This window comes from Thalassophryne amazonica, chromosome 13 (genome assembly GCF_902500255.1).
Source record: "Thalassophryne amazonica chromosome 13, fThaAma1.1, whole genome shotgun sequence".
In the NCBI taxonomy this organism is placed as follows: Eukaryota; Metazoa; Chordata; class Actinopteri; order Batrachoidiformes; family Batrachoididae; genus Thalassophryne; species Thalassophryne amazonica.
In genome coordinates this window covers 63,302,394-63,330,362 of record NC_047115.1, presented here as the reverse complement: position 1 = coordinate 63,330,362, position 27,969 = coordinate 63,302,394, and the positions used below count along the sequence as shown (strand labels likewise).

General features: G+C 41.8%; 1 protein-coding gene and 2 long non-coding RNA genes across 3 annotated transcripts in view; 1 reads left to right on the top strand and 2 right to left on the bottom strand.

Annotated features, from left to right (window-relative positions):
• Window positions 1-1,685: 1,685 nt before the first annotated feature.
• LOC117523303 lies at window positions 1,686-23,320 on the bottom strand. The gene is made up of 3 exons (XR_004564469.1): window positions 23,310-23,320; window positions 6,193-6,198; window positions 1,686-1,755 (listed from the first exon to the last, which is right to left on the bottom strand). It is a non-coding gene; the product is annotated as an uncharacterized LOC117523303 (long non-coding RNA).
• Window positions 3,714-27,969, top strand: part of b3gat2 (beta-1,3-glucuronyltransferase 2 (glucuronosyltransferase S)) — a 218,790-nt gene continuing 194,534 nt past the window's right edge. Inside the window, exon 1 of the mRNA XM_034184793.1 lies at window positions 3,714-4,700. Within this exon, the coding sequence (XP_034040684.1) occupies window positions 4,164-4,700 (537 nt within the window). The 5' untranslated portion in view covers window positions 3,714-4,163. The remainder of the gene's footprint in view (window positions 4,701-27,969) is intronic.
• Window positions 15,787-23,308, bottom strand: LOC117523302. The gene is made up of 3 exons (XR_004564468.1): window positions 23,298-23,308; window positions 21,582-21,586; window positions 15,787-15,869 (listed from the first exon to the last, which is right to left on the bottom strand). It is a non-coding gene; the product is annotated as an uncharacterized LOC117523302 (long non-coding RNA).

Here is a 27,969-nt window from a genome sequence, read left to right as displayed (position 1 = left end):
TATTATTACATGGTGGCAGAGAGAAGGATTTTCTTAAACTTATTTAACATCCCGGTTAGCAACATAACATCAACGTATTCATGATTGTAAGTCTATCTGCGCACATGTGGTAATAATTAGTGGTCTGGTGTATTTTATTGCTAATTATATGACGGTTGAGTGTCATTTGATTGGTGCTTTGTATGTCACGTGACATGGATTGTTCATCCCATTTGTGTTGTGTTGTATTTAGCATGCAAATATGGCTCCATTTACCGTGCAAATTTGGTTCCATATGTTATATACCATTGTACGCTGCAAACCCCACCCACGCACACGCTTGTGAGGGCTGCGTTTAGATAAAATGGCGGAGTTTGTTTTGCTGACAGACAATGATTTGAACAAGCTAATTGACGGTGCTAATTCTTCTAACACACACACAAACAAATCCACCATGCCATAACCCATCTGGAGGCATGAAGAGCTGTTAGGGTGAAAACCTGGACAAAATTCTGATGTTTTTTTTTTTTTTTTTTTTTGCTAGACTGAGGAAGTACACAGGTTACGACACTCTTAATTTTTTTAGAGTCTGTCTGGTTTTAGATCCTAACATGTGCTGGCTCTGCTGTCTGTATCACAGGACGCAATGTCATCGTGAATGCGCACGTGGAATGTTTCCACGATGCTGTTTTTACAGGCTGCCTGAACATGCAGATGTATTTCTTACATTGGAAAAAGTCTGAATATGTTATTTTCAGGAGATAATGGACTTTATATCTAATGTTCCAGAATTGTGAGAGAACTTTGTGAGGAGCTGACTGCGGAGCCGCTGTGGGAGCACACCAAAATAGCAGAGATGATTGGAGAGAAAGCCGCTTTTGGAAGTGGCTGAGAGAGTCCAGTGGGCTGGACACACCTATCTGCAACAGCTGGGTTTATCCTTTTTCTTCTTCTAAATCAGGACCATAGTGGGATAACATCTCATGCTGGTGGCCTTGGTCAGCTTCCATGCACATCGGTGGGCTGAAACACAGCGCAACCATGGAGGACATCTGTCCACAACAGGATGGCGTGGACCTGGACATGGCTCCCTGGATGGCAATTGCACATCATCTGTGCATGATGGTGCGAGTTGAGACCTGTGATCCATGCATGAGGATTTCTTTGATGGTGTGAGCTTTACATATTTAATCTTTGAAATCATTGGGTGAGTGCCCTGTTCATTTTTTTCTTTTTGTATTTTGTTCTCATCAGTGGAGTTGGTAGGTTTTGTTAATTTTACTTCGAGAGAGTCTGTTGGATTTTGACTCTCAGTGTGTGCGGAGTCTGTTCTCTGTACCGGAGCAGCATGCTGTTTTAACCCTGTTATAGCTCCCACCATGAACGTGCATGTGGAACTCTCCGCAGTTTTCCACGCTGTCTGATCACACAGATGTATATCTTAGATTTTTCACAGTTATAATGATGAGAACACTTACAATGTACTTATAAACAAGACTGTTTTTAATAGGCTGTGTTCATGACTAATGGATGTGCACATGCACTAAGTCTTCTCACAGTGGAGAGTGGCTGCTACTTTTATTGCGACTGCATCAAAACCAACAGTTATAACTTAAAAGCAAGGTCTCATAACACAACATCACACTTATGGAAACTTTGCAATTAATTTGCCCACACTTATGGAAACTTTGCAATTAATTTGCCGTTCTGTTCTTAACATTAGCAGCTACATTTCATCCAAGCGCGCTTGGACGTTTCCTCAAAGCTACGTAAATGCTCTGTTTTTGGCAGTCTCTGTAGCTGTTTGTTGTGAATGTTGTATTCTTTTAGACCTATTGGACCATTATTGTAGCAAAAGTATTTGTAAATGTGTATTTCGATCTGTGTGTATGTAACCAGAGCCACAAATATGCAAAAAAAACCAAACAAAAAAAAACCAAACAAACAAAAAATCAGTGTTTGTAACCAGATCCACAAATGTGTAAATCTATGCATTTTTATTGGATGTGTTCTTCCAGTGACTTTTGCTACACTCCTGCTGCGTAAGATACACAAATGCGTCAATGATTTGTACCTGTGTGGAAACTTGTCTGTGCCTCTGTGGCTATAATGCTTCACACCACCAGGTGGCGCAAGCACCAATGATATTGGTCACCCTTAACATTTTAAGCCTGGATGGGCACAGGAAGAACATCCATTGATTCACTTTGAGGGCATCCTTTTTTCTGTGTTTAAATATAAAAGCCAGCTTATGCAACCCATCATCTTGGCTTTTATACACACACACAGATCGAAATACACATTTGCACATAATTTTGCTACAATCATGGCCCCATAGAGTAATCCTGGCATATCATCGGATGGTCACTAACAGACTAAATTTAAGTTTTTATGATTTTTGTGTGACGTCCTTTAAAAAGAAGTTGTGAAATTTCAGCTCCAGTTTGCCAGAAGGCACCTGGTGGATTCAAATCTACTGTAGATTTTATGTTTTAGATGAAAATCAGAGAGCTGATGCATTACCTTCTCGTTTTAAATGTATAAGTGCATACATACGTCTGTAATGGTGTTTTTGACTACGTACTGAATGTGTGGCTCCATTATGAAGTCATTCATAACCAACTAATCAAGCAAATATTCTGTTGATGAATATATGCTTTAGGCTTTTCTAGGCTTCTTGGTTGTTGAGATGCACATAGAAAACTGTGTTTTTGGGCCATATTGTCCTTGACCTTTGACCAAACTACCACAAATCTAATCACCTCTACATATTTGTATAGTTCCACTATTTTTGATCCATCTGGACTTATTGGTTTTTGAGATATACATAAAACACTTTTCAGATTGTTTTCCTTGACAGTGACTTTTGACCTCCATAATCACATCTAGAAATCTAATCCTGTAATATTCCCACTAAATTTGATCCCTCTATGCTTCTTCATACTTGAGATATACAAAAATAAATAAATAAATAAAAGTCTTTTTCGGACCATCTTTTCCTTGACTTTTGACCAAACTACTCCAAGTCACCTCTAGATATCTATCAAAGCATACCTCCCACCATTTTTGTAAGGTAATCTGTCTAGCCATTTTTGAGTTATCTAGTGCAAACACACACACACACACACACACACACACACACACACACACACACACACACACACACACACACACACACACACAAATTCAAACACAACCCGGTCTCACGTTTTTTTATTTTACTATTTATAATCTTCCCTCCCTAAACCTTAACCATGACTCCCTCAGACCTTCTCCCTTTCACCCCACATTTTGTGACCCCCCATCACAAAATGAATTTGTGTCCCCATTATGAAAAACACGCCATTTTTGTACCTCTGTCACAAACTCACAGATTAATGTACTTTTTGTAGCCCAGTCCCATGAACTGCGATGAGACTGGGTTGTTAAAACAATACATCGCTTTGTTTCTTTTTCTGGCCTGAAGGGTGACAAGTGACAACTGCATATAAATTTTACAGAAATAATTAGTGGACTGGTCAGATTTTATTGCTAACATAACATAACTTGTCCTTTAGTGTGGTTGAGGCGCCTGTTGCGCTTTGGTTTATGTGCACTTCTGAGTGCTCCTGCTGTTGGTAAACACAAACACAGGAGGAGCATCTCTCTCTCTCTCTCTCTCTCTCTCTCTCTCTCTCTCTCTCTCTCTCTCTCTCTCTCTCTCTCTGTGGTTTTATCCCCTGTCCCGTCTCCCCTCCTGCCTCATTTATTATCCTCAAACTCGGATCAGCGCTCTGTCTGCGCCAAGTGATGCTCCTCGGTGGCGCACGTCGGTGGGCTACACCGCATGCTTCAGGACGGACTGCTCCGTGCTGTTACAACCTTTGGAAACTGTAGGACGACCGAACATGGGAATTTAACGAGATCTTTACTTAAGTGAGCCGGAGGAGGACAGGACGCGCAAGAAACGCTGAAGTCCCATACGGGTGAGGAGGACGAGAAGGAGGCACTCCGGGGAACCATTCCGCGCGGACGGTTCTGTGCTTTCCACAGTTTAAAATGGACTCAGCGCGCCGGGTTGTGGTGTGTGGCAGTTCATAATTACACCACGGGACCAGTGAACGCGGAGTGGCGGAGTTGCGGGTGGTCGATCGGCGCCTTCCCGTTGCGATGGAGTGAAGGCGCGCGGTAACTTCAGCCTCGCTATGAAATCAGTGTTCTTCAGCCGTTTCTTCATCCTGCTGCCGTGGGTCCTCATCGTCATCATCATGATCGATATCGACACTAAAAGGACAATCCAGGCTCCGGCAGCGGGGCGGACTGGCAGGGCGCAGCGGTCGACACGTGTCGGCGCGCCAGGATCCGACGGCGGCAGCCAAAACCAGTCCGCTCTGCCGGTGATCTACGCCATCACTCCCACGTACAGCCGGCCGGTGCAGAAAGCAGAGCTGACCCGGTTGGCCCACGCGTTCCGCCAGGTGCCACGTTTCCACTGGATCGTAGTGGAGGACTCGACGGCGCGCACAGAGCTGGTGGCGCGCTTCCTGGCGCGGTGCGGCGTGCCATACACGCATCTGCACGTGTTCACACCTCGAAGGTTCAAGCGTGCAGGTATGCCGCGCGCCACAGAACAGAGGAATGTGGCGCTCACGTGGCTCAGACAGCACCGGAGCCGACTGGACACCGGCGTGGTTTTCTTCGCAGACGATGACAACACGTACAGCCTGGAGCTGTTTGAAGAGGTATATTCAGTATTATCATCATCATTTTACAGTTTGGGAAGGTTTGGCGCTCAGCACGTGCACGTATATGAGCCAAAACACCACATGAGCACAAATTTATATGAAGTTTATCGAGAAACCCTGAAGAAACCGAACGTATATTTATATTGCGCATCATTTATGGAGCTTTAAAGTGCTCACTGTAAAATCTGATGAAGTCTCAAATAGTTTGGGGAAAAGAACCAGAAAACATTTAAGTTTATTTCACTGAAATAGTTCAATTACGCATAAATCAAGCATATTACATTCAGTGCGTCAAACCTAAACAATCTTACACTCATTTAAAGCATTCCTTCAATAAGAAGTACTTCAGAAATAGTTTGTGATAAAAAAATAAATAAATAAAAATCCAGCACTTGTCATCTTCCCTCTTCTTTTCCTGCTGTATGCAGGCTCCTCTTCTTTACAGTCAGTTTCTCCTGCAAACTTGCTCCAGTGTTTAGGAGGAACTATACCTCACACACTATGACAACTGGGACAGGCTCCTGACCATTCCCCCCCCCCAGAGCCACCTTCACTGGAGTAGAAATGCAAACATATGCATGAATGACTACATGTAAATGGGTTAAACAGTGCCGGCAGAGCCTTTAGTGGGCCCTAAGCAGAATTTGTCTTCCTCACTACCTAGGCCAGTGATATGCAAAGACATGCCAGAAAGGGCCAAGAGGGTGCAGGTTTACTTTGCAATCACAGATTCCAGTAGATGGCTCATAGGTGTGTTGTGGCCACCTGCACAAATGAGAGATGACAGGCAGAATGTCAGCGTTTATAGCCTTTCAGTGGACCCAAAACCACACTGAACATGGGAGAAATGTGTGCGGATGACTCCGGCAAAGTGCGCTGCTACACAATGGATCTATATTTGAAGCATATTTCTCTGAGGATTCCTCGGGCCCATGCTTATGTCCCAGGCGTTGATGGCGCAGACAATGGCTTGTGCTGTCCAAGTGGAGAATGTTCAATGCAGGTGTGTTGAACAAAAGCTTAAGCTGGAGATGGCAGGAGTGCACTCAGGTTGGCAGAGCACCAGCATGAGTCAACAGCTTGGAACATTCTCCATGTGGGACAGTGAAGCCATGCACCTCTGCCACCTGTTGCTTTTCATGGTGCTGGAGATATTTTTTAAGAGTCCTTGTACAGACAGGATTGAGTCATAGAATGGTGGTGGAACATCCCCATTTAAAAATTGTGTGTGTGTGTGTGTGTGTGTGTGTGTGTGTGTGTGTGTGTGTGTGTGTGTGTGTGTGTGTGTGTGTGTGTGTGTGTGTGTGTGTGTGTGTGTGTGTATCAAGCTGGTGGTACATTTATTTTGGTAAAATCCTGGAATTTTATATACAGGAGCTCTTGGCGAAATTCTCTTGTACCTGCATTAAAGGTACATGGCCACCAGATGAAGATATTGCTTCATTTCAAGAACTTCGTGTACAATCTGCTATAGGGCACAACAATGAACCTGTTGCTCATATTAGTAGTGGTAGTAGTAGTAGTATATATATATATATATATATATATATATATATATATATATATATATATATATATATATATATATATATATATATACACACACAAGGTCTATTAGAAAAGTATCCGACCTTATTATTTTTTTAAAAAACCATATTGATTTGAATCACGTGTAATTACATCAGCCAAGCTTGAACCCTCGTGGGCATGCGAGAGTTTTTTCACGCCTGTCGGTGACGTCATTTGCCTGTGAGCACGCCTTGTGGGAGGAGTGGTCCAGCCCCCTCATCGGAATTCCTTTGTTTGAGAAGTTGCTGAGACTGGCGCTGTGCTTCATCAAAATGTTTTCCAAAACTGTGAGGCACATCCGAGTGGATACCATTCGACAAATTAAGCTGGTTTTCAGTGAAAATTTTAACGGCTGATGAGAGATTTTGGATTGTTTCTATCGCTGTAAGGACTTCCCACGGAGCGGGATGTCGCGCAGCGCTCCGAGGCGACGTCGTCATCCTGTTTCAAGCTGAAAACCTCCAAATTTAAGCCTCCGTTGACCCAGGACGTCGTGAGAGAACAGAGAACTTTCAGAAGAAGTCAGGATCAGCAGTTTATCCGGACATTCCACTGTTAAAGGAGATTTTTTAATGAAAGACGTGCGGACGGATTGGCGCGTCGGCTCGCAGCCGGCGCAGCGTGCCTGCCACAGGAAAAACACCTCTGTTGGAAGCCTTAAGGACAAGTTTGAACATGCCCTGCTGTTAAACAATTTCTCAGATACTCACTCAACTGAAAGCCACCAAAAGCCGCCTGGATTTTACAAATGGTTATCAACACGGAGGTGTTTTTCCTGTGACGGGCGCTATATATAGCCCAGTCTCATGTTTTTTTTTTCGTGCCCCCGTGACGAAATGAGTTAAATTTTCGTGACAGGGTTTTTTTAAAGTCACTATTACTAACCCTACTCCTACCCCAACCCTAACCTTAACCATAACCTAATCCTAGTGCTTCCCCCCACCCTAACCATAACCACCCTGACCCCCCCGCTTCACTTTTAATTTTGTGCAGCCATCACAGAATGAATTAGAATGAATTTGTGCTGCCATGATAAAAATGAGGCGATTTTCGTCACAATATCACGAACCAGTATCACGGGGGTGCGTGTTTTCCTTGCGGCCGCTGGCTCCAGTGGGTGATTTCACAGATTAACATCACTTTGAGAGGTGGGATGTGTTCATCGGTGGGGTCGCCTGCTGGGGTCATGGCTGCTGTTGGGGGGGGGTTGTGCCCTCTTGGCCCTTTCTGGAATACTTTGGACACCACTGGTCTAGTGATTAAGCGTTGGTCTTGAGACCAGAGGATTCTCGGTTCAAATCTCAGCCTGACCGGAAAATCACTAAGGGCCCTTGGGCAAGGTCCTTAATCCGCGTGTTCCTCCTCGTGTGTAGTGAGCGCCTTGTATGGCAGCACCCTGACATGGGGGCGAATGTAAGGCATTATTGTAAAGCGCTTTGAGTGTCTGATGCAGATGGAAAAGCGCTATATAAATGCCTTTACCTTTACTAATAGATTAATGTATATTTCGTGCTGCTGAATCACGACTTGCTATGAGACTGGGCTTTATATATATATATATATATATATATATATATATATATATATATATATATATATATATATATATAATAGTATAGTATTTGAACACCCTGCAGTTTTGCAAGTTCTCCCACTTAGAAATCATGGAGGGGTCTGAAATTTTCATCTTAGGTGCATGTCCACTGTGAGAGACATAATCTAAAAAAAATCCGGAAATCACAATGTATGATTTTTTTTTAATAATTTATTTGCATGTTACTGCTGCAAATAAGTATTTGAACACCAGATGAGACCAGAATAGAGCTTTTTGGAATCAACTCCACTTACCATGTTTAGAGGATGAGAACAACCCCAAGAAAACCATCCCAACCATGAAGTATGGGGGTGGAAACATCATACTCTGGGGGTGCTCTTCTGCAAAGGGGACAGGACGACTGCACCGTATTGAAGGGAGGATGAATGGGGTCATGTATTGCAAAATTTCGGCAAACAAACTTCTTCCTTCAGAAAGAGCATTGAAGATGGGTCATGGCTGGGTCTTCCAGCATGGCAGTGACCCCAAACACACAGCCAGGGCAACTATGGAGGGGCTCCGTAAGAAGCATTTCAAGGTCCTGGAGTGGCCTGGCCAGTCTACAGACCTGAACCCAATAGAAAATCTTTGGAGGGAGCTGAAACTCCAAACCTGAAAGATCTAGGAAGCCCTACCATTATTTAATGCTTCGATCTTAAATATGATCAATCTATCTTTGTTAGTTGGCTATGTACCACAGGCTTTTAAGGTGGCAGTAATTAAACCATTACTTAAAAAGCCATCACTTGACCCAGCTATCTTAGCTAATTATAGGCCAATCTCCAACCTTCCTTTTCTCTCAAAAATTCTTGAAAGGGTAGTTGTAAAACAGCTAACTGATCATCTGCAGAGGAATGGTCTATTTGAAGAGTTTCAGTCAGGTTTTAGAATTCATCATAGTACAGAAACAGCATTAGTGAAGGTTACAAATGATCTTCTTATGGCCTCGGACAGTGGACTCATCTCTGTGCTTGTTCTGTTAGACCTCAGTGCTGCTTTTGATACTGTTGACCATAAAATTTTATTACAGAGATTAGAGCATGCCATAGGTATTAAAGGCACTGCGCTGCGGTGGTTTGAATCATATTTGTCTAATAGATTACAATTTGTTCATGTAAATGGGGAATCTTCTTCACAGACTAAAGTTAATTATGGAGTTCCACAAGGTTCTGTGCTAGGACCAATTTTATTCACTTTATACATGCTTCCCTTAGGCAGTATTATTAGACGGCTAAAATTATTAGGCTTAAATTTTCATTGTTACGCAGATGATACCCAGCTTTATCTATCCATGAAGCCAGAGGACACACACCAATTAGCTAAACTGCAGGATTGTCTTACAGACATAAAGACATGGATGACCTCTAATTTCCTGCTTTTAAACTCAGATAAAACTGAAGTTATTGTACTTGGCCCCACAAATCTTAGAAACATGGTGTCTAACGAGATCCTTAGTCTGGATGGCATTACCCTGACCTCTAGTAATACTGTGAGAAATCTTGGAGTCATTTTTGATCAGGATATGTCATTCAAAGCGCATATTAAACAAATATGTAGGACTGCTTTTTTGCATTTACACAATATCTCTAAAATCAGAAAGGTCTTGTCTCAGAGTGATGCTGAAAAACTAATTCATGCATTTATTTCCTCTAGGCTGGACTATTGTAATTCATTATTATCAGGTTGTCCTAAAAGTTCCCTAAAAAGCCTTCAGTTAATTCAAAATGCTGCAGCTAGAGTACTGACGGGGACTAGAAGGAGAGAGCATATCTCACCCATATTGGCCTCTCTTCATTGGCTTCCTGTTAATTCTAGAATAGAATTTAAAATTCTTCTTCTTACTTATAAGGTTTTGAATAATCAGGTCCCATCTTATCTTAGGGACCTCGTAGTACCATATCACCCCAATAGAGCGCTTCGCTCTCAGACTGCAGGCTTACTTGTAGTTCCTAGGGTTTGTAAGAGTAGAATGGGAGGCAGAGCCTTCAGCTTTCAGGCTCCTCTCCTGTGGAACCAGCTCCCAATTCAGATCAGGGAAACAGACACCCTCTCTACTTTTAAGATTAGGCTTAAAACTTTCCTTTTTGCTAAAGCTTATAGTTAGGGCTGGATCAGGTGACCCTGAACCATCCCTTAGTTATGCTGCTATAGACGTAGATTGCTGGGGGGTTCCCATGATGCACTGTTTCTTTCTCTTTTTTGCTCTGTATGCACCACTCTGCATTTAATCATTAGTGATCGATCTCTGCTCCCCTCCACAGCATGTCTTTTTCCTGGTTCTCTCCCTCAGCCCCAACCAGTCCCAGCAGAAGACTGCCCCTCCCTGAGCCTGGTTCTGCTGGAGGTTTCTTCCTGTTAAAAGGGAGTTTTTCCTTCCCACTGTAGCCAAGTGCTTGCTCACAGGGGGTCGTTTTGACCATTGGGGTTTTACATAATTATTGTATGGCCTTGCCTTACAATATAAAGCGCCTTGGGGCAACTGTTTGTTGTGATTTGGCGCTATATAAAAAAAAATTGATTGATTGATTGATTGATTGATTGATTGATTGATTGATTGATTGATTGATTGATTGATTGATTGAATTGGAGAGAACAGGCAGCTCCAGACAGAGGTTTACAGAAAACCCACTCACACTGACCAATATCTGCTGTTTGGCTCAAACCACTCCCTTGAACACAAGCTCGGGGTGATCAGGACTCTTCAACACAGAGCCCTACAGGTGCCCACAACTGCAGAGGGAAGGGCTAAAGAACAACAACTTGTACGGAAAGCCCTCAGAGTATGTGGGTACCCACGATGGTCCCTGGACAAAGTGCAGAAGTCCCAGAAAACAAAGAGACCAGATAGACAGGAGACGGAGACAAGAAGAAGAGGAGTGTCTCTCCCTTATTTAGCAGGAGTAGGGGAAAAACTACAGAGGCTCTTCAGACAGCACAAAATCCCAGTTTACTTTAAACCGGTTAACACCTTGAGACAGAAATTAGTTCACTCTAAGGACAGGATCCCTAGTTACAAACAGAGCAATGTAGTGTATTATATCAGATGTCAGGAAAACTGTAATGAACACTACATAGGTGTGACTAAGCAACCTTTAAACAAGAGGCTATACCAGCACCGCAGAGAGGTCGCCAGTGGACCTCAGTCTGCAGTTCATCTCCACCTGAAAGACACCAACCACACGTTTGAGGAGGACAAGGAAGGTAAAATCTTAGCCAGAGAGAAGAAATGGTTTGAGAGAGATGTCAAGGAAGCATTCTTTGTAAAACAGTTGAAACCCAGCCTTAACCGGGGGGCGGGTCTCAGACATGCTTTGTCCCCTGTTTACAATGGGGTACTCAGGTCAAAGCAGTTTCAGTCTTTTGTTCATGGTAATGAATCATTCACGTCATCAGGAGAGTCGTCAAGGGAGCCATCAGGGGAGGCTTCCATCCCATCATTAGGAGAGTGCTAACTAGAGCACAATAGGTGCTAATTAGAGCTATTGTTTAGTCACTAGCCTATAGCAGTCGGCCTCTCGGTAGGAGGGGTCTGGTTAGGTTAAAAACTCCAGCTTTTGTTGGCTTCTGGTTTATTCTTCTCTACAAGAGTCAAGACAGAAGTCAGACTACCAAAGCAAGAATTGTAGCTGAGGAAGCTTCTGTGATATGAAACGAAAAGTCCTCACATCAAGCAACACAGTCCAGTTGAAGATTCAAGCTTCTCTACTAGTTATGAAAACAATAACATATTGTGTGCACAAGATAATAGCTTCTTCACACAATATGGATGAGCTCCACATCGAGGATTCAATAGCTTTGCTTGTCAATTCATTCATTCATTTTTTCCCACTTATCCTGGTTTGTGTCATGGTGGCATTACACCAGTCAGCTAACCCCACATATCTTTTAACTCTTCTGCCATCTTATGGTGGTGGAGGGCTTGTGTGCTCTAGTGATAGTGGGAGCTGTGCTGTCTGGAACATTAGGTCCTGCTTGGGCCACCCTCAGCAAATTGGTCGAAGTTGAGGATACAGACAAAGGCTGATTCAGAAAGACTCTTCAGTGATGGATACAAGTAAGGATAGAGTCACCTCACCTAGATTAGAGAAACTGGAGCCTCCTCTTGGAGCGAGGCCTGGGTGGTGGTTTGCACAGAGGTCAACACCTGGTGACTTGGGCCCATGTCCACAAAGCAACTCAAAGCCCTCTCAAAGAGCTCCTAACTTAGCCTAAAATTTCCTGGCAAGGAATCTTAGCCGAAGAGGGAGCCAGCAGGTGTCTGAGAGCATGTCTGAGCAAGGAGGGGACAGAAACTTCACAATCTTTGTGAGGAGGTGGGGTTGACCCCATTGCTAGGTATGACTCAGTCCTCTAAGAGCTGTGATTGGTTGTCATGGAAAGAGGTGGAGATATTTAAAAAATGCACGCCACCCTCCTAGTCATGAATGGACAGTAAAATCAACCAATCATATAACATGAACTGCATTAAGACATGTAATTGTGAGGATAACTTTGTTATGATGATGCAACTCAGCAAAATTAAATGAATTGATACACAGTTTGAAAATGTTTGAATGAATGTCATTCACATGCTGAATATTTATATATTAAAAGCATGTGTGTGTGCGTGCGTGCGTTTATTTAGTAAGTACATAATATAATTAAAAATATGATAAAAATGCATGCATGACACAAGAAAGTAAAAACACTTACCACTGTGGTCCATTTAAGAATCAAATGACAAAATAGAAGTAATAATATACAAATAATGAATGTTTATGAGTTCAATAATGTGAATATTTTATGAGGTGAAAGCTTTCACCAAATTAAACATTTGTACCATTGAAAGAATGTAAAAACATTCATTATTTGCTTTATATAACGGCTAACATAGATCCTTGTCATTAGATATTTTATTAATTTATAAACAACAGAAAAGGGACTTACATTTGGTGTTCCACTGTGACGTGTAGTCCAGTGATGCTGTGTACTGACTTCAGAGTTCCATAAAAAAAGAGACTTTGTGTAGTTCCTCAGTAAAGCCAAAAATCACATCAGTGTTTCATGTGAACAGGTCTTCATGCATCCAGATGGCTTACAGCAAAGTGGATTTTGTGTGTGTGTGTGTGTGTGTGTGTGTGTGTGTTACAAGCAGCATCAGTTAGCTCAATCAGATCATTGTGTCATTGCTCACCGCGCACACACACGCAACCAGGTTGGTCGACTGTCTACGTCCTCAGTGCAGCAAAAAAAAAAAAAAAAATCACGTCAGAAATGAGTCCAGCTTTTCTTCTTTCTTCCTGCTAACAGCCTCCAGACAGCACAGGGAATTTGTTTTGTGTGTGCATGCACGTGTGTTGTGCACTCGTGGGCGCATGCGCAATGACGTGTGCGCATGCATGAGGACGTGCACATGTGCGTGCGTGTGTGTGCAGAGTGCAATGGTACCAAACATACGGAACCAAATTTGCACTCTAAATGGAACCAAACTGCACTCTAAATGCAATGCAACACAAATGGGATGAATTAATCCATGTCATGTGACATACAAGCACCAGTCAAATGACAAGGATCCACTCAGCTGTTATATAAAAGAAAATAACAATATTAATGTAATACCGATAATAATAATAATAATAATAATAATAATAAGATTAACAGTGTGTATATGATAACAAGAACCTAGACAATTTATAAATACATTAAGATTGCAAATTAACATAAAATAACTTTGTAGATCAAGCCAGTAGTGTGTTACTGAATCACTGTCAACCTACATATGGAGAATATCTCTCCTTCCTCTGTCTTTTCCTCCATCTCCTCTGCTTAAGACACTCTTAGGCTTCTTAAAAGTCCTCCTCACTACTCTTACCAGTTTGGCACCTTCAGAGCTCTCTTAAGGCCTAAAGTGCTTTGCTGACAATTTTACCAAGAGAAAATTCTAAAGCTGCATTTATACATAACGACGGGAAGTCACAAATGCCATGAAGTATACATTCTTGGCTGCTGATCATGAATGTGGTGATTCAGGGCAGAGGCGTCAGGTGTCCTCAGGAACTGCTGCAACCTGTTACCACGCGTGACGATTAATGGCATGTGTTGCTGGAGAATTATCAGGAACCATTCCACACGGTCAAGAATAATGTTCCGTGTTGTTGCACGCTATCACATGTAACAGCACATGGTTAAGTTCTGTCAGGTTGTGAATGAGGTGAATTGTCTCCATGCACACCCCCATATTCATCCATCAGCTGCTGAACAATTCAGATCGCTCCAGTTTGCTCCTCAAAATCCAGAACAGAAGAACTTTGTGACTGCATGCTTAGTTGGGCTCTGTGCCATGGAGTGCCACAGAAAGGAGGAGGAGACTGAGAGAGCCAGATGTGTGGCTCCATGCGCCTCTCGTGTCGCTCATTTTGCCAAACATCAGGCACATGCAGCAGGTGGAACACCTGCAGGAGTGTGCTGATGAGCATTGGAACGAAACTTTTAGCCGACTTGGTGTCACTGCAGCAATGAAACTGAATGCAGTGCAGCAGGGTTTAATTCTGTGCATGTCAGAGAAGAACGCTGTCACCCTCTATTAAGGATCACCACAAATCAAGACGAAATGAGGGTGGTGCCTGACATTCACGCATTTTTAAGAAACCTATTCAGATGCGTTGTCACCTCAAGAATGTCAGGAATGTGCCAAGAATGACGCAAATATGACATTCGTAACACGTCTTGCCTATGTGTAAACACACCATAAGAAATGTCTAAGAATAAAAGGAATTCACTCTGAGCTATTTTTAGCCTTAGGCTGCTTCAGGGATACAGGCCCGAGTCAACAGCCATGGGGCCGGTAGGATTTAGCTAAAAAAAACAACATGATGTCACGCCCATGTTGGCTCACCGCCCACAAGGAGAAAGTAAAGGGTCTGGAAAGGTGATGGTCTCGTGGTTTAGTAGTGGGCTTCAGATCAGAAGATCCTCAGTTCAAACCCCTGTCTGGCCAGAAAATCACTAAGGGCCCTTGGGCAAGGTCCTTAATCCCCAAGTTGCTCCAGATGTGTAGTGAGCACCTTGCATGGCAGCACCCTGACATTGGTGTGTGAGTGGGTGAATGTGAGGCACCAATGTAAAGCACTTTGAGCTTCTGATATAGATGGAAAAGCACCATATAAATGCAGTCCATTTAAAGGGTCTGGTTTGCTGTTCTAGAGACAGTAGATGGGGGTAAAAGTCTTTGCAATCTTACACTCGATGTGCTTGTAAATGGTTTGCAAAAGTTAACAGTATTTTTTTTGTGGCATTTAACCAACCACAGATGGAGTGACATTTTGGCTTGAGTTAGCGTTTCTCTCCATTATACCCCTGAATGCAGTGCCTTTGTTAAAACGGGATATTGAGAAATTGGCGTACTGGTGCACAAGTGAGTGTGCATCATGAAGCAGAGTCCTTCCTTGCCTGGGGCTTGATGTAAAGAGCATCTGTTTGATTTGTAGATAGCACACTGTCTTCCCTCTGTCCTTCCGCCTATTTCATTATTCGGCTCCTGTGCAGGTAATAGGCTGTCATACAGAGATAATAGGCTGTCATACGGCAGTAATAACCTGTAGAAACTGTCTGCGGCTCTCAGACTGATGACAGTAATTGTGCTTATAGTGGGTGGCAGATTCATATTCATGTTGGTTGTGGAAGAAAAACTAGTCAACGAGAATGAAAGCAACTGACATTCCCTAAACTAATTTCTAATTTCTCTTTGATTCTTTATCATTTTAATGTGATCCATTGTGATTGTTAAATGCCATGTCGGCTTGCGTTATGAAAGAGCAGGTAGGAATAATCTGTGTGATATTTCAGACAGGAATTAATTTTTAACCTCACAAAAACAACACTTTTTTAAGCTGCCATCAGATCTACGGTTTCTATATGCTGTGTATATGTTTCAATGAAGTAAATTATTGTCTGTGTGTTTATCATTGAGAAATGATCACGCATCATGTCATCTTCTGCAGTCTGCCGCTGCAGATGGAATTCTGCTGTACGGTTTTTCTGCTGCTGACATGAGAAAGCAGCTTAACATCGACTGTTGAGCTATGAACAAGTACAGGACAAAACAAACATGCAACCACCAGTAATGTTCTGTCTGATGTCTACTCAAAAGTTTGAGCAGACTTACAACTTTCTGCCAGACTCGCCAGACATCAGCTGACATCACCTGCCAAGAAACACATTTAAGAAATGAGAAAAGGATTTGTACAAGACAAAAACAGGCACAAATGGGTGAGTTATTTGTGATTTATTTTTATTTGTGAGACATTTTATTTAAATGGGTATTCCGGCGAATGCAACATTGGCTGTGCTCGTGCACCGTATGGTATGGTATGGTATGGGACTTTCACATGAATCAAAACACTAAACAATATCAACTCTAACAATAAAAGAATAAATGGCAATAAAACATACACTTCAACAATGCACAAAAACCCAAAATTCGAGCTGATAATAGAGAAAAAAAGGTTCGACCTATACTCCAGTGCAGTGGTGAGCACAGTTCCGCTAATTATTGAAGATAATGTTTTCATTATCAGATTAGCTTTTCAGATAACTTTGAAAACCATCATCGGACTAATTATCAATTATCTTCCGATAAGTTTTGGTCCTTTTTAGACCGCTAACATATTTTTGCAGATGTGGTAAACAAAGCTGAATAGTTACAAGCATCTATGAAATCTAATGCTATGTTTACACATAACGACGACAAGTCACAAATGCCACGAAGTGCACATTCTTGGCCGCTGATCACGAATGTGATGATTCGGGGCAGAGGCGTCAGGTGTCCTTAGGAACTGCTGCAACCTGTTACCACACGTTACGATTAATGGCACATGTTCCCGGAGAATTATCAGGAACCATTACGCACGGTCAAGAATAGTGTTCCGCGTTGTTATGCGCTATCACGCGCTATTGCACGTAACAGCGCATCGTTAAGTTCTGTCACGTTGTGAACGAGGTGAATTGTCTCCACACACACACCCATATTCATCCAACCGAATTCAGATCGCTCCAGTTTTTCAGAAGAACTTTGTGACTGCATGTGTAGTTGGACTCTGTGCCATGGAGTGGCACAGAGAGGAGAAGGAGGACAGAGCCAGATGTGTGGCTTCATGCGGCTCTCGTCTTGCCCATTTTCCCAAACATCAGGCGCATGCAGCAGGTGGAACACCTGCAGGAGCGCGCTGAAGAGCACTGAAATTTGACTTTTAGCCGACTTGGTGTCAGCAATCAAACTGAATGGGGTGCAGCAGGGTTTAATTGTGCGCACGCTTCTTCCTCCGCCGGACTGGAGAAGGTGCAGAGATGTCTGGCTGCACGTGAGTCTCCTCTCGCTCCTCTGGTTCATCTGGCTCAGACTCATTCTCCTGCTCATCGGTTACTGAGGAGCTTCAGCAGGAACTGTGGACCGACATTTGGAGCCGAGTTTAATTGTGCGCACATGACAGAAAACGGATCCGTCATGGCGCGCAGTGAAATGTGACGCCGCGTTACAAGTCGTGTCAAAACTTGACAGTTTCCGTGTCACTTCGTAATAATGCGTGACAGTTTGGGCTCCAACAACCATCACATGAACCACTACAAATGTCACGTTCTGTTAAGGATCACTACTCATCAAGACGGATCAATACACTCAGTTGCGACCTCCACGACGTGAGACGAAATGAGGGTGGTGTGTGACATTCGTGGAAGATTTTTTGACAGGCAAAAACATGCTCCATGAATATCAAAAATATCATGCACCAACACGCACTATTAAGAAACCTATTGAGATGCCTTAAGTCACATTAGGAATGTCAGGAATGTGTCACGAATGACAGAAAAATGACATTCGTAACGCGTCTTGCTTATGTGTAAATGCACCTTTAAGTACCTACCTGTTAAATGTTTTATATTAGACGCACAGTTCTGTCCTCCGTAAACAGAAGCGAGCTGGTTCTAGAAGAAACCACTCTATTCAATGCAGGCAAAGGAGAACTGATCATGAAAAAAGGTCATTTCTTTTGATCCCCTGACACACTGGCAATATCACCCAAGTCATCCAGAGGCAGACATTTTTAACTTATGGTTACAATTTTAACCAAACTAATTTCGGACAAGTTATTTAAATTAATGTCACGTCTGAAGTTTTATAAAATGAAAATAACAGATATGGGTTGTAGTTTTAAAGTAATGCAATAATTTTGAAGGTTTTAGTGTGGACATGCTGTGCCCAGGTGCATTATGGGTACCTCAGTACATTCACGGCAGAAGAAATGCATTTGAGACGCTCTGATCAGGCTCCACACGGACAACAGCATTAAACTCTTTGTATATTGTGCCTAAAACTATCGTGAATATATTCTCTGGGTTTATAAACATTGTTATTGTGTTTGTTTTATGTAAAAATACCAGAAGCAGCTCAGGTTGCTCCTCCATTATTTTCAATTGGAATCATAGCAATCGATTCCTGTTTGCTATTAGAGTCCTGCTTATGTCAAACACTGTCTGTCATCTTTGTTCCAGAGTAATATATATAAGATGTCTGAAATTCAGTTTGCGTTTATTAAATTCCACACATCTTTAAATGTAGCAGACAGGGATTATTTGGAATTTTGTTTTGGCAAAGTTTCACTGTCTCTAGTGCCATCTACTGGCCAGTAGTGTTCATGGCAGTATTCACCCTAGTACTGAGCGTCCAGTAGTTGGCAGTAGGGCTGCAACAAACGATTATTTGGATCATCAATGAATCTGATGGGGTTTCGACACAATTAATAGATTAATCGGATTAGCGGGGAATTTTTTAAAAATGTGCCGGGGAAACAATTTTTCTCTCCTTCCATCACTTTATTTAACAACAGAACATTATTTGAAAACCTAAAATACTTGAAAATCAACAAATCGTCAAATGTCCCTTGGCTGTTGAAAGATAAAATAATAAAGAATAAAACAGTTTATAATAAAGAACAAAAATTATTTCAAATGGCATTGCTTTATCAAAGTGCTGAGTTGCCATAAAACAACATTGAAACATATAAATGTTATAAAATATATGGTGAAAAAAGAGGTAGTTTTTGTTGCTGCAAATGAGCAATTAGCATAACCAGTTAACCATAAAACCTAAATCAAAAACTGTAGCCAGACTCATTATATTTGCAACATTCTCTGTATAACTTGTAAACTATGTGGTCATTTCACAATGACACATGTGACTCGTGTCTCTTTCTCTAAAATTGTATTGTAGCATTATTAGTTATTATTACTATTATTATTGTTGCTATTATTATTAATATATAAATAAAATAAATTAAAAAATATTATAATTTGTAATACATTTGACTCTTTTACGACAACAAACGCTGAGCCATTAATTATTATACAGAAAACAAATGCACAAACATGCTGAAATGCCAGCAGCTTAATGCTAACTTTAACAGTGAAAACGCCATAGACATGCTAACATGTTAGCATAAAATACATCTATCAACTGTTTCAGAAGACCATAACAGGTCAGTTTAACATTAAAAAGGTAAATATTCCTCACAGACATATGCTCTTTAAGGTTTTAGTGGGGAAAAATTAAGATAAAGCGAAATAAAACAAATGAAACCAACGAAGCAGCAGCTCGAAGCACTCCATTGGTTCAAGATTCAAAGCAAAGCTCGGTTGATTATATGGAAGAAACGACACATTTGCGGTAAAACAAAGTTATTTAGCAACTAATCGATGACTAAATTAGTTGACACCTATTTTAATAATCGATTTTAATTGATTAACTCGATTAGTTGTTTCAGCTTTAGTTGGCAGTGTTCTATTTATTTTGACACCGGTTATATCAGACGGTTATCTAATTACACTTGGCTTTTTTTTTTTTGAAAATGTCTTTTCTTTACAAATTAAAAAATGGCATATTTTACAAAAGCACATTTATCTGTAAACACCAACACACGACACACCTCATATTAACGTGTTGGTTGAATGAGTCAACCAATCAGTGTTAGCGGAGGCGCATTTTACACATAATCCTCTGTCATCTATCAATGTTTGTTATAAAACTTCAGAATTAGTGCATTATTCAACATTAAAAGATTTATGTTATATTTTAACTTTGTACAAATGACAGAATTTACATTAATGAAGTTATTCTTTCAGTATTAATTTTATTTATAAACATAAGTCAGCACTGCCTTATTTTCCAAGACCTCCACCTCATGGCAATGCTGTTATTGAGTAGAGAGTTGAGCTTCGGTGCTGGAAGTTATATAGTAAACAGGAGCTTCCAGCAGTGGGCAGGGCTCACAGAGACAGAAATGCTGACTAATTATTTGGGTCTGTAGTTGCTTTTGGTGCTACCAGAAGCGATTGTGTTGTTAAAACTCAAAATTAGTTTGTTAGTAGTTGCAAGTGTACCGCAGCCAATACTGGAAGTTATCTGTAGCTTCTGATAAATTTTTGGGTGGTTTAGCTTTATAAAAGATAACTTTTCAGTTAGCTCATTTTCTGTTATGGAAGCTAATTTTTTGGTTTGCTGTGCCCACCACTGCTCCAGTGTGACATATATGGGTTTTTCCTCTTCAAGAGGCATTTTTTAACAGGTGCTACTTATACTCTTATACAGTACGTCAGCTGGCTTCATCTAGTTTTGGAGCACAAATACAATCAAGTCAGAGTGTGATTTCATGGTGTTTTAACCCTTGTATGGTGTTCAGGTATGGACCCGGTTTCATTTATTAATCAAAAGAAAAAAATGATAAGATTAATTAATTAACTGGGATGGAGTAAACATCTGTCAAGTATTTCAACATAAAATTCTTTATGCTGAATTAAAACCTCCAAAAAAATGCAGCAGGTCCACCAGACCCGTGAACACTGGCTGAAAAACAAAAATATGAACCCCACACAAAGGCTAAATCAGTATGTCCTAATCTGATCTCAAAGACTGCTACTCAGTCTGATCAAGGCAGATTAGGATGACTAGGAATGGTCTTTATCAAACAAGAGTCTCACCCCAACTGGCTTTGCGGTCCATTCAGAATCGGCATGTCGACTGATCCGATGGCTAGTTCTCAATTTGATGCTTGGTAGTTCATTCGGATTGCATTTCAGAAGAGTTTTAAAGACAGCTCTACTTTATTTCGCTTCAAATACCTTGGTATCAAATCTATTTTTGACAAATGCAGCTTCACTCTTTTTCAGCTCTGCGTAGATTAACATACCTGCCAACATTTGACGTTACCAATGCGAGCGGGCACAGTGCGGAACGTAACTAGGGGAGTTCTGGGGGCATGCCTGGACCCACACAACTGTGGGACTAATGGGCATCCCACAAACACCCATGCAGGACATGGGACATGGGGGTAAATCCTGCTGAATGCAGGACAGTTGGCAGCTCAGATTAAAATTACTTCTCCAAGTCACTGTGCGTTACTATTATTTTTGCATTGTGGGTCGATAGCAGCATTAAACTTGGTCCGTGAACAGGGCGTCGGGGTTCGACTGAACTACCCACTTTAAGCGAGCTGTGAGCTTTTCATCCGCAGATTTCTGCAGCAGCTACGACTCGTCCTCACCTCTTAAAGCACAGTGACAACAGCACATCTGCACTGAGCTTTACAAAGACATTTTTATGCTTTTTTCTCCTTTATTTAGAATTCTGAGCTGAGCCGATCTGTATGTGCTTGTTAAAAACAGCTGATCCTCCGCGACACGTCAACAACTAACACTATTTTCCACTCAAATGCACCTAAACTCTCTTTCTGAGGACCATGTGATGGGAAAACGCAATAAAACGTTTTTACCTGTAAATCTGGTGATGTTTTCTGCATAAATAAATGTTATCCATTCTTTGTGCTCAGACACCAAAGCAGGGGCGAATCCAGATGGAATGGGGCGTGGGGCAAAGATGTGCCCCCCCTTCCCCACAACACCCCTAGATTAAAGGTCCACTTTTGAAGCCTTTTTTTTACTACAACTACTAAAACTACTTATAATAATAATAATTTCGACAAGTAAAATGTTTAGAGAGAATTTAAATGTTAGAAAAATGTTAGAAAGAATTTAATAGTTACATTCATAAACAATGTAGGTTAGAAATTGCAAGTTTTACTGTCAACAGTTAAATATGAGGTCAAGAAAGAGGTCTTTATTTTACTTTTATAAAACAAGTATTTATTTTCATTGAAGTCAAGAAAGGGTGACTATAAAGTGAGTTTTGGCAAAACAGGTATCATTGTCATGTTGAGGTGGCAGAGGGTTGTCGACAGCTGGGGAAAGTAACTAAAAAGTAACTAGTAATCTAACTTAGTTACTTTTACAATTGAGTAATCAGTAAAGTAACTAAGTTATTCAAGGAGTAATCAGTAATTAGTAGTTGGATTACTTTTTCAAAGTAACTGTGGCAACACTGGTCACATCCTATAAATGCATTACTGCCACCAACTGATCAGGAGTGAGTACTACTTCCACTTCAGTCTCACCACACATTTAATGAACATTATTGACACCTATTGGCCAGAATTTATTTCTGAATCTTAATAATCACATCCCCGTTTTTGAAGTGAATATTAGTACAATACTACAAGAGGAGAATTTATAAAAGTCATTTAAAAAGTTGTTTCTTCATTTCATTTTATTATAATACATAAAAACATTAATGAGCAGCCGGGACTGCAGGTGTGTCTTTCTTAATGTAATGCAGACTTGCCAAGCATATACACTGGAGAGACTTTAACGTACTCGCAGTGCGCTCTGTTCAAGTGTGTTATCGCAGAAAATGCAAGTATCGTTTCAGTGCTCTGTATCAGCAAGTACGCTGTCTTAAATGAGTTGTATCAGTATTGGAGTAAAAAGTTTGATTGGGACATCCCTAATTTTAAGCACCAGTTGTTTAAAAAAAATGTAATCAATAATTTTGAGACGTAATTGTAGGAGAGCAACAGCAAGACATTTCTAACCTGCAGTGGTCTAATTAAAAAATGAGAAACCTCCAGCTGGGACACAATCAGCCTCAGTCTGCAAACTAAGTTGTTGATTACAGGAGCGTAGCTGCCCAGGCTGTTTTGCTTCAGTTGCGGGTTACATACTACGCAGCAGCAGCGTAATGAGCAAAATGTGTTTCAACTGCCTCCTGCCTTATGAAAAAAGCATTGGTACACAGCAAATGTTTAACAAGCCTCTCTGCATTTTCAGCTTTCTCAAGCCGCACACACCCTCTGAGGGAGAAGTCAGGTGGAAATTAATTTATTTTTATAACAAGAGTTAAGGGGTCTATTCTCCATTTCCGCACATTAGTTGGGTCTCAGCCTGGCATGGTTCATTTTGTTCGCATGCTTTCTGGCTCAGTCCCCTTCTAGCAGTCAATAGGTTGCCGGAAAACACAAGACCGCTCATTTATTGCCCTCCGTGCAATTACACTGTGACCATCCTGAATGCACACATACACACACAAAACACATGGTGATTTTGTATTCTTATCCTCAGTAGTCAGTCTGTTGCCACCACAGATACTTTAACTTTTGGGCAGCGTGAACTATGTTTAGCAGAACATAAATATTCAACGGAGAGGGAAAATACCTCTGACTGACAAGATAGTGAAGAAAAATATTTGTACTCCACAAACTTCTCTTTATTTTTGTCGAGTTGTTCAGAATGCTTGCTTTTGTTTTTGTGTAGAAACAACAACTTTACTTTTCCAGGCCTGTAATTATGCAAATGTAACAATCTGCAGGGGAAATTGGTTGGTTTAGTATTGTTCGGAGACACTGCTTTCGTTTTAACCCGCCAGAACTTTTGAAACAACCATTTATTTTGAAAAACATTTCAAGCACTCTTTATGGAATAATTTGGGTGCATCACATATTGTTTGTAGATTTTACAGAAATTCTTATTTTCTATAAAAATTGAAAAAGCAGGCAGTGACACAGGCTAAAGGTCATGCTTTTGGAGTAATGAGTTTCAGACCTATCGCATTGCTTGCAGAAGTATGGCATTTTTTAAGCCTGAGTTTGTGATTGCTCGTGTGTAATGTGCATGGCCTCTCTCCACTCTGAGGGTGCTCATGTTTTAAGTATACAGTGTGATCGTACCCGTGGTTATGAAGACAGTAAGAGCTACGGGAATCTGACGTTTGACTCCAATGACGTTGACCTTCACCCAAATGATTGCCCTCTGACTGACCTTGCCAGGGCACTTCTGGCATCCATCTAATTGTGTGCCACATTTGGTTTAACATTAGTTGAAAATGAAATTCCTTGACCGTAATATATACATCCCAGTCAGTAAGTCCCATTCAGCTGCTCCATTGTTTTTTGTTTGTTTGTTTTTGTTTTTGCTCAGTGTCGTAGTAGAGAAGCTTGAATCTTCGACTGGACTGGGTTGCTTGACGCGAGGACGTTTCGCTTCAAATCGCAGAAGCTTCCTCAGCTAAAATTCTTGCTCTGGAAGTCTGACTTCTGTCTGACTCTTGAAGAGAAGAATAAAACAGAAGCCAACAAAAGCTGGAGTTTTAAACCTAACCAGACCCCTCCTACTGAGAGGCAGACTGCTATAGGCTAGTGACTAAACAGTAGCGCTAATTAGCAACTATTGTGCTGTAGTTAGCACACCTAATGCCAGGACCGCTGTCCCTCTAATGATGGGATGGATGCCTTTCTGATGGCTCCCTTGATGATGTGAATGACTCATTACCATGAACAAAAGACTGAAACTCCTTTGACCTGAGTACCCCATTGTAAACAGGGGATAAAGTGTGTCTCAGACCCCCTCCCCAGTTAAGGCTGGGTTTCAAACGTTTCACAAAGAATGCCTCCTTGACCCCTCTCTCAAACCATTTCTTCTCTCTGGCTAATATTTTAACTTCCTTGTCCTCAAACGTGTGGTTAGTGTCCTTAAGGTGGAGGTGAACCGCAGACTGAGGTCCACTGGCGCCCTCTCTGTGGTGCTGGTATAGCCTTTTGTGTAAAGGTTGCTTTGTTTCACCTATGTAGAGTTCGTTACAGTTTTCCTGACATCTGATAGAATACACTACATTGCTCTGTTTGTAACTAGGGATCAGGTCCTTAGGGTGAACTAACAACTTGCTCAGTGACTCCAACACATTCTCCAGGTTTTAGCTACCTCCAAAACCTGGAGAAAGAGGGACTCATCGACAGGCAGACATACTACAGACTGTACCCTGGGGACGCCACTCTGTGCATCTATGGACTGCCCAAAATCCACAAACAGGATGTGCCACTCAGGCCTATTGTATGTAGCACAGATTCCATCACGTACAATTTGGCCAAGTACCTCAAGTGGATTTTGGCTCCTCTAGTGGGTAACTCAGACCACCATGTGGAGAACACACAAGATTTTGTGAACAAGATAAAAACTATGAAACTATGGTGTCATTTGATGTGACATCGTTGTGTCGTTGTGTCATGGTTGTGCGATGGGGTCTCCGGTATCCCCCATTGTGGTCAATCTGTACATGGAGCGAGTGGAGAAGACAGCCTTGACGTCTTTCACGGGCATCTCTCCCAGTCACTGGTTCAGATATGTTGATGACACATGGGTGAAAATCAAGCAACAGCAAGTTGAGGACTTTACAGAACACATCAACTCGGTGGACGCTAATATCAAGTTCACACGTGAGGATGCCAGAAACAACCTTTTAGCCTTCCTGGACTGTGATGTTACGATTGGAGAGAACAGGCAGCTCCAGACAGGGGTTTACAGAAAACCCACTCACACTGACCAATATCTGCTCTTCGGCTCAAACCACCCCCTTGAACACAAGCTCGGGGTGATCAGGACGCTTCAACACAGAGCCCTACAGGTGCCCACAACTGCAGAGGGAAGGGCTAAAGAACAACAACGTGTCCGGAAAGCCCTCACAGTATGTGGGTACCCACGATGGTCCCTGGACAAAGTGCAGAAGTCCCAGAGAACAAAGAGACCAGATAGACAGGAGACGGAGACAAGAAGAAGAGGAGTGTCTCTCCCTTATTTCGCAGGAGTAGGGGAAAAACTACAGAGGATCTTCAGACAGCACAAAATCCCAGTTTACTTTAAACCGGTTAACACCTTGAGACAGAAATTAGTTCACCCTAAGGACAGGATCCCTAGTTACAAACAGAGCAATGTAGTGTATCCTATCAGATGTCAGGAAAACTGTAACGAACACTACATAGGTGAAACAAAGCAACCTTTACACAAAAGGCTACACAGAGAGGGCACCAGTGGACCTCAGTCTGCGGTTCACCTCCACCTTAAAGACACTAACCACACGTTTGAGGACAAGGAAGTTAAAATATTAGCCAAAGAGAAGAAATGGTTTGAGAGAGGGGTCAAGGAGGCATTCTTTGTGAAATGTTTGAAACCCAGCCTTAACCGGGGAGGGGGTCTGAGACACACTTTATCCCCTGTTTACAATGGGGTACTCAGGTCAAAGGAGTTTCAGTCTTTTGTTCATGGTAATGAGTCATTCACGTCATCAAGGGAGCCATCAGAAAGGCATCCATCCCATCATTAGAGGGACAGCGGTCCTGCCATTAGGTGTGCTAACTACAGCACAATAGTTGCTAATTAGAGCTATTGTTTAGTCACTAGCCTATAGCAATCTGCCTCTCAGTAGGAGGAGTGTGGTTAGGTTTAAAACTCCAGCTTTTGTTGGCTTCTGTTTTATTCTTCTCTACAAGAATCAGACAGAAGTCAGACTTGGCTTCTGTTTTATTATTCTCTACAAGAATCAGACAGAAGTCAGACTTCCAGAGCAAGAATTTTAGCTGAGGAAGCTTCTGTGATTTGAAGCGAAACGTCCTCGCGTCAAGCAACCCAGTCCAGTCGAAGATTCAATCTTCTCTACTATGGAAACCACCTGGACAACTGAGAGCCTACACAGAAACTTCGGTCAGTGTTGCCACAACAGATCCAAAGTTGATCTGCATGTTGGTTTGGCACATTTATGCCGGATGCCCTTCCGGACGCAACTCCACATTACATGGAGAAATGTGGCAGGGATGTATATATATATATATATATATATATATATATATATATATATATATATATATATATATATATATATATATATATATATCCTCCTGGCATCTGTCCATCTGTGGGAGACGATACAATGGTGTAGCGTCCAGTTTGTTTGTTTTTTTTTACATTTTTTCAATTCAGTTTTAATTTATTTTACTTATACAGCGCCAAATCACAACAAAGCTGCCACAAGTAAGGTCTAACCTTACCAAACCTTAGAGCAAGCACACAGGTGACAGTGAAAAGGAAATACTCCCTTTCATGATTTGAGGAAGAAACCTCAAGCAGACCAGATTGCTTGGGCCATGCTACCGACACAGTTGACAATACAAATATACAGGAAATTTTTGTCTTTTGTTTCTATCTGCACCTGTGCAAGTGTCTTATCAGTCCAATGTATGAGTGACAATCTCTGCTGCATTTGCTGCACGTGTACTGCGATGCCTGCTGAGGCTGCCACTGTCGCACCTTCCTCCTAACGCATTGCTCAGCAAGGCCTTGGTTCCTCTCCTGCCCATCCCTCTGTGCACCTGTTCTGACAGTAAGGCGCCAGGCTGCATGATCCTCTGCACACTGCTCCCACGTGTTGACATTGATGATGCACATTTTCATGTCCTTCTTGCAGAAATCCTTGAAACGCAGGCGTGGTCGACCAACCAAATGAGTGCCCTCTGACAGCTCACCTTACAGTAGATCTTTAGGAATACGGCCCAGATCCATTCTCCTGACACGGCCAAGCCAACTAAGGCAGCTTTCGCTAAGAATGGTGAACACGCTGCTCATGGCCGTGCATCCCAACACCTCTGTGTTGGGCACCTTGTCTTGCCATCTGATGTGCTGAATTCATCTAAAGCACCTCAGATGGTAGCTGTTGAGCTTTTTCTCATGTCTGGCATAGGCAGTCCATGCTTTGCTACCATAGAGGAGTGTGCTGAGCACACAGTTCTGGTAGATGCACAGTTTTGTCTTCTCAGTGAGGCTGGAGTTTTTCCAGATTCTGTGCCTTAGTCATGCTGTAACTGCTGCTGCCTTCGCAATCCTGCTGTTCATCTCTGCATCAATGGAGAGTATGTTAGAGATGGT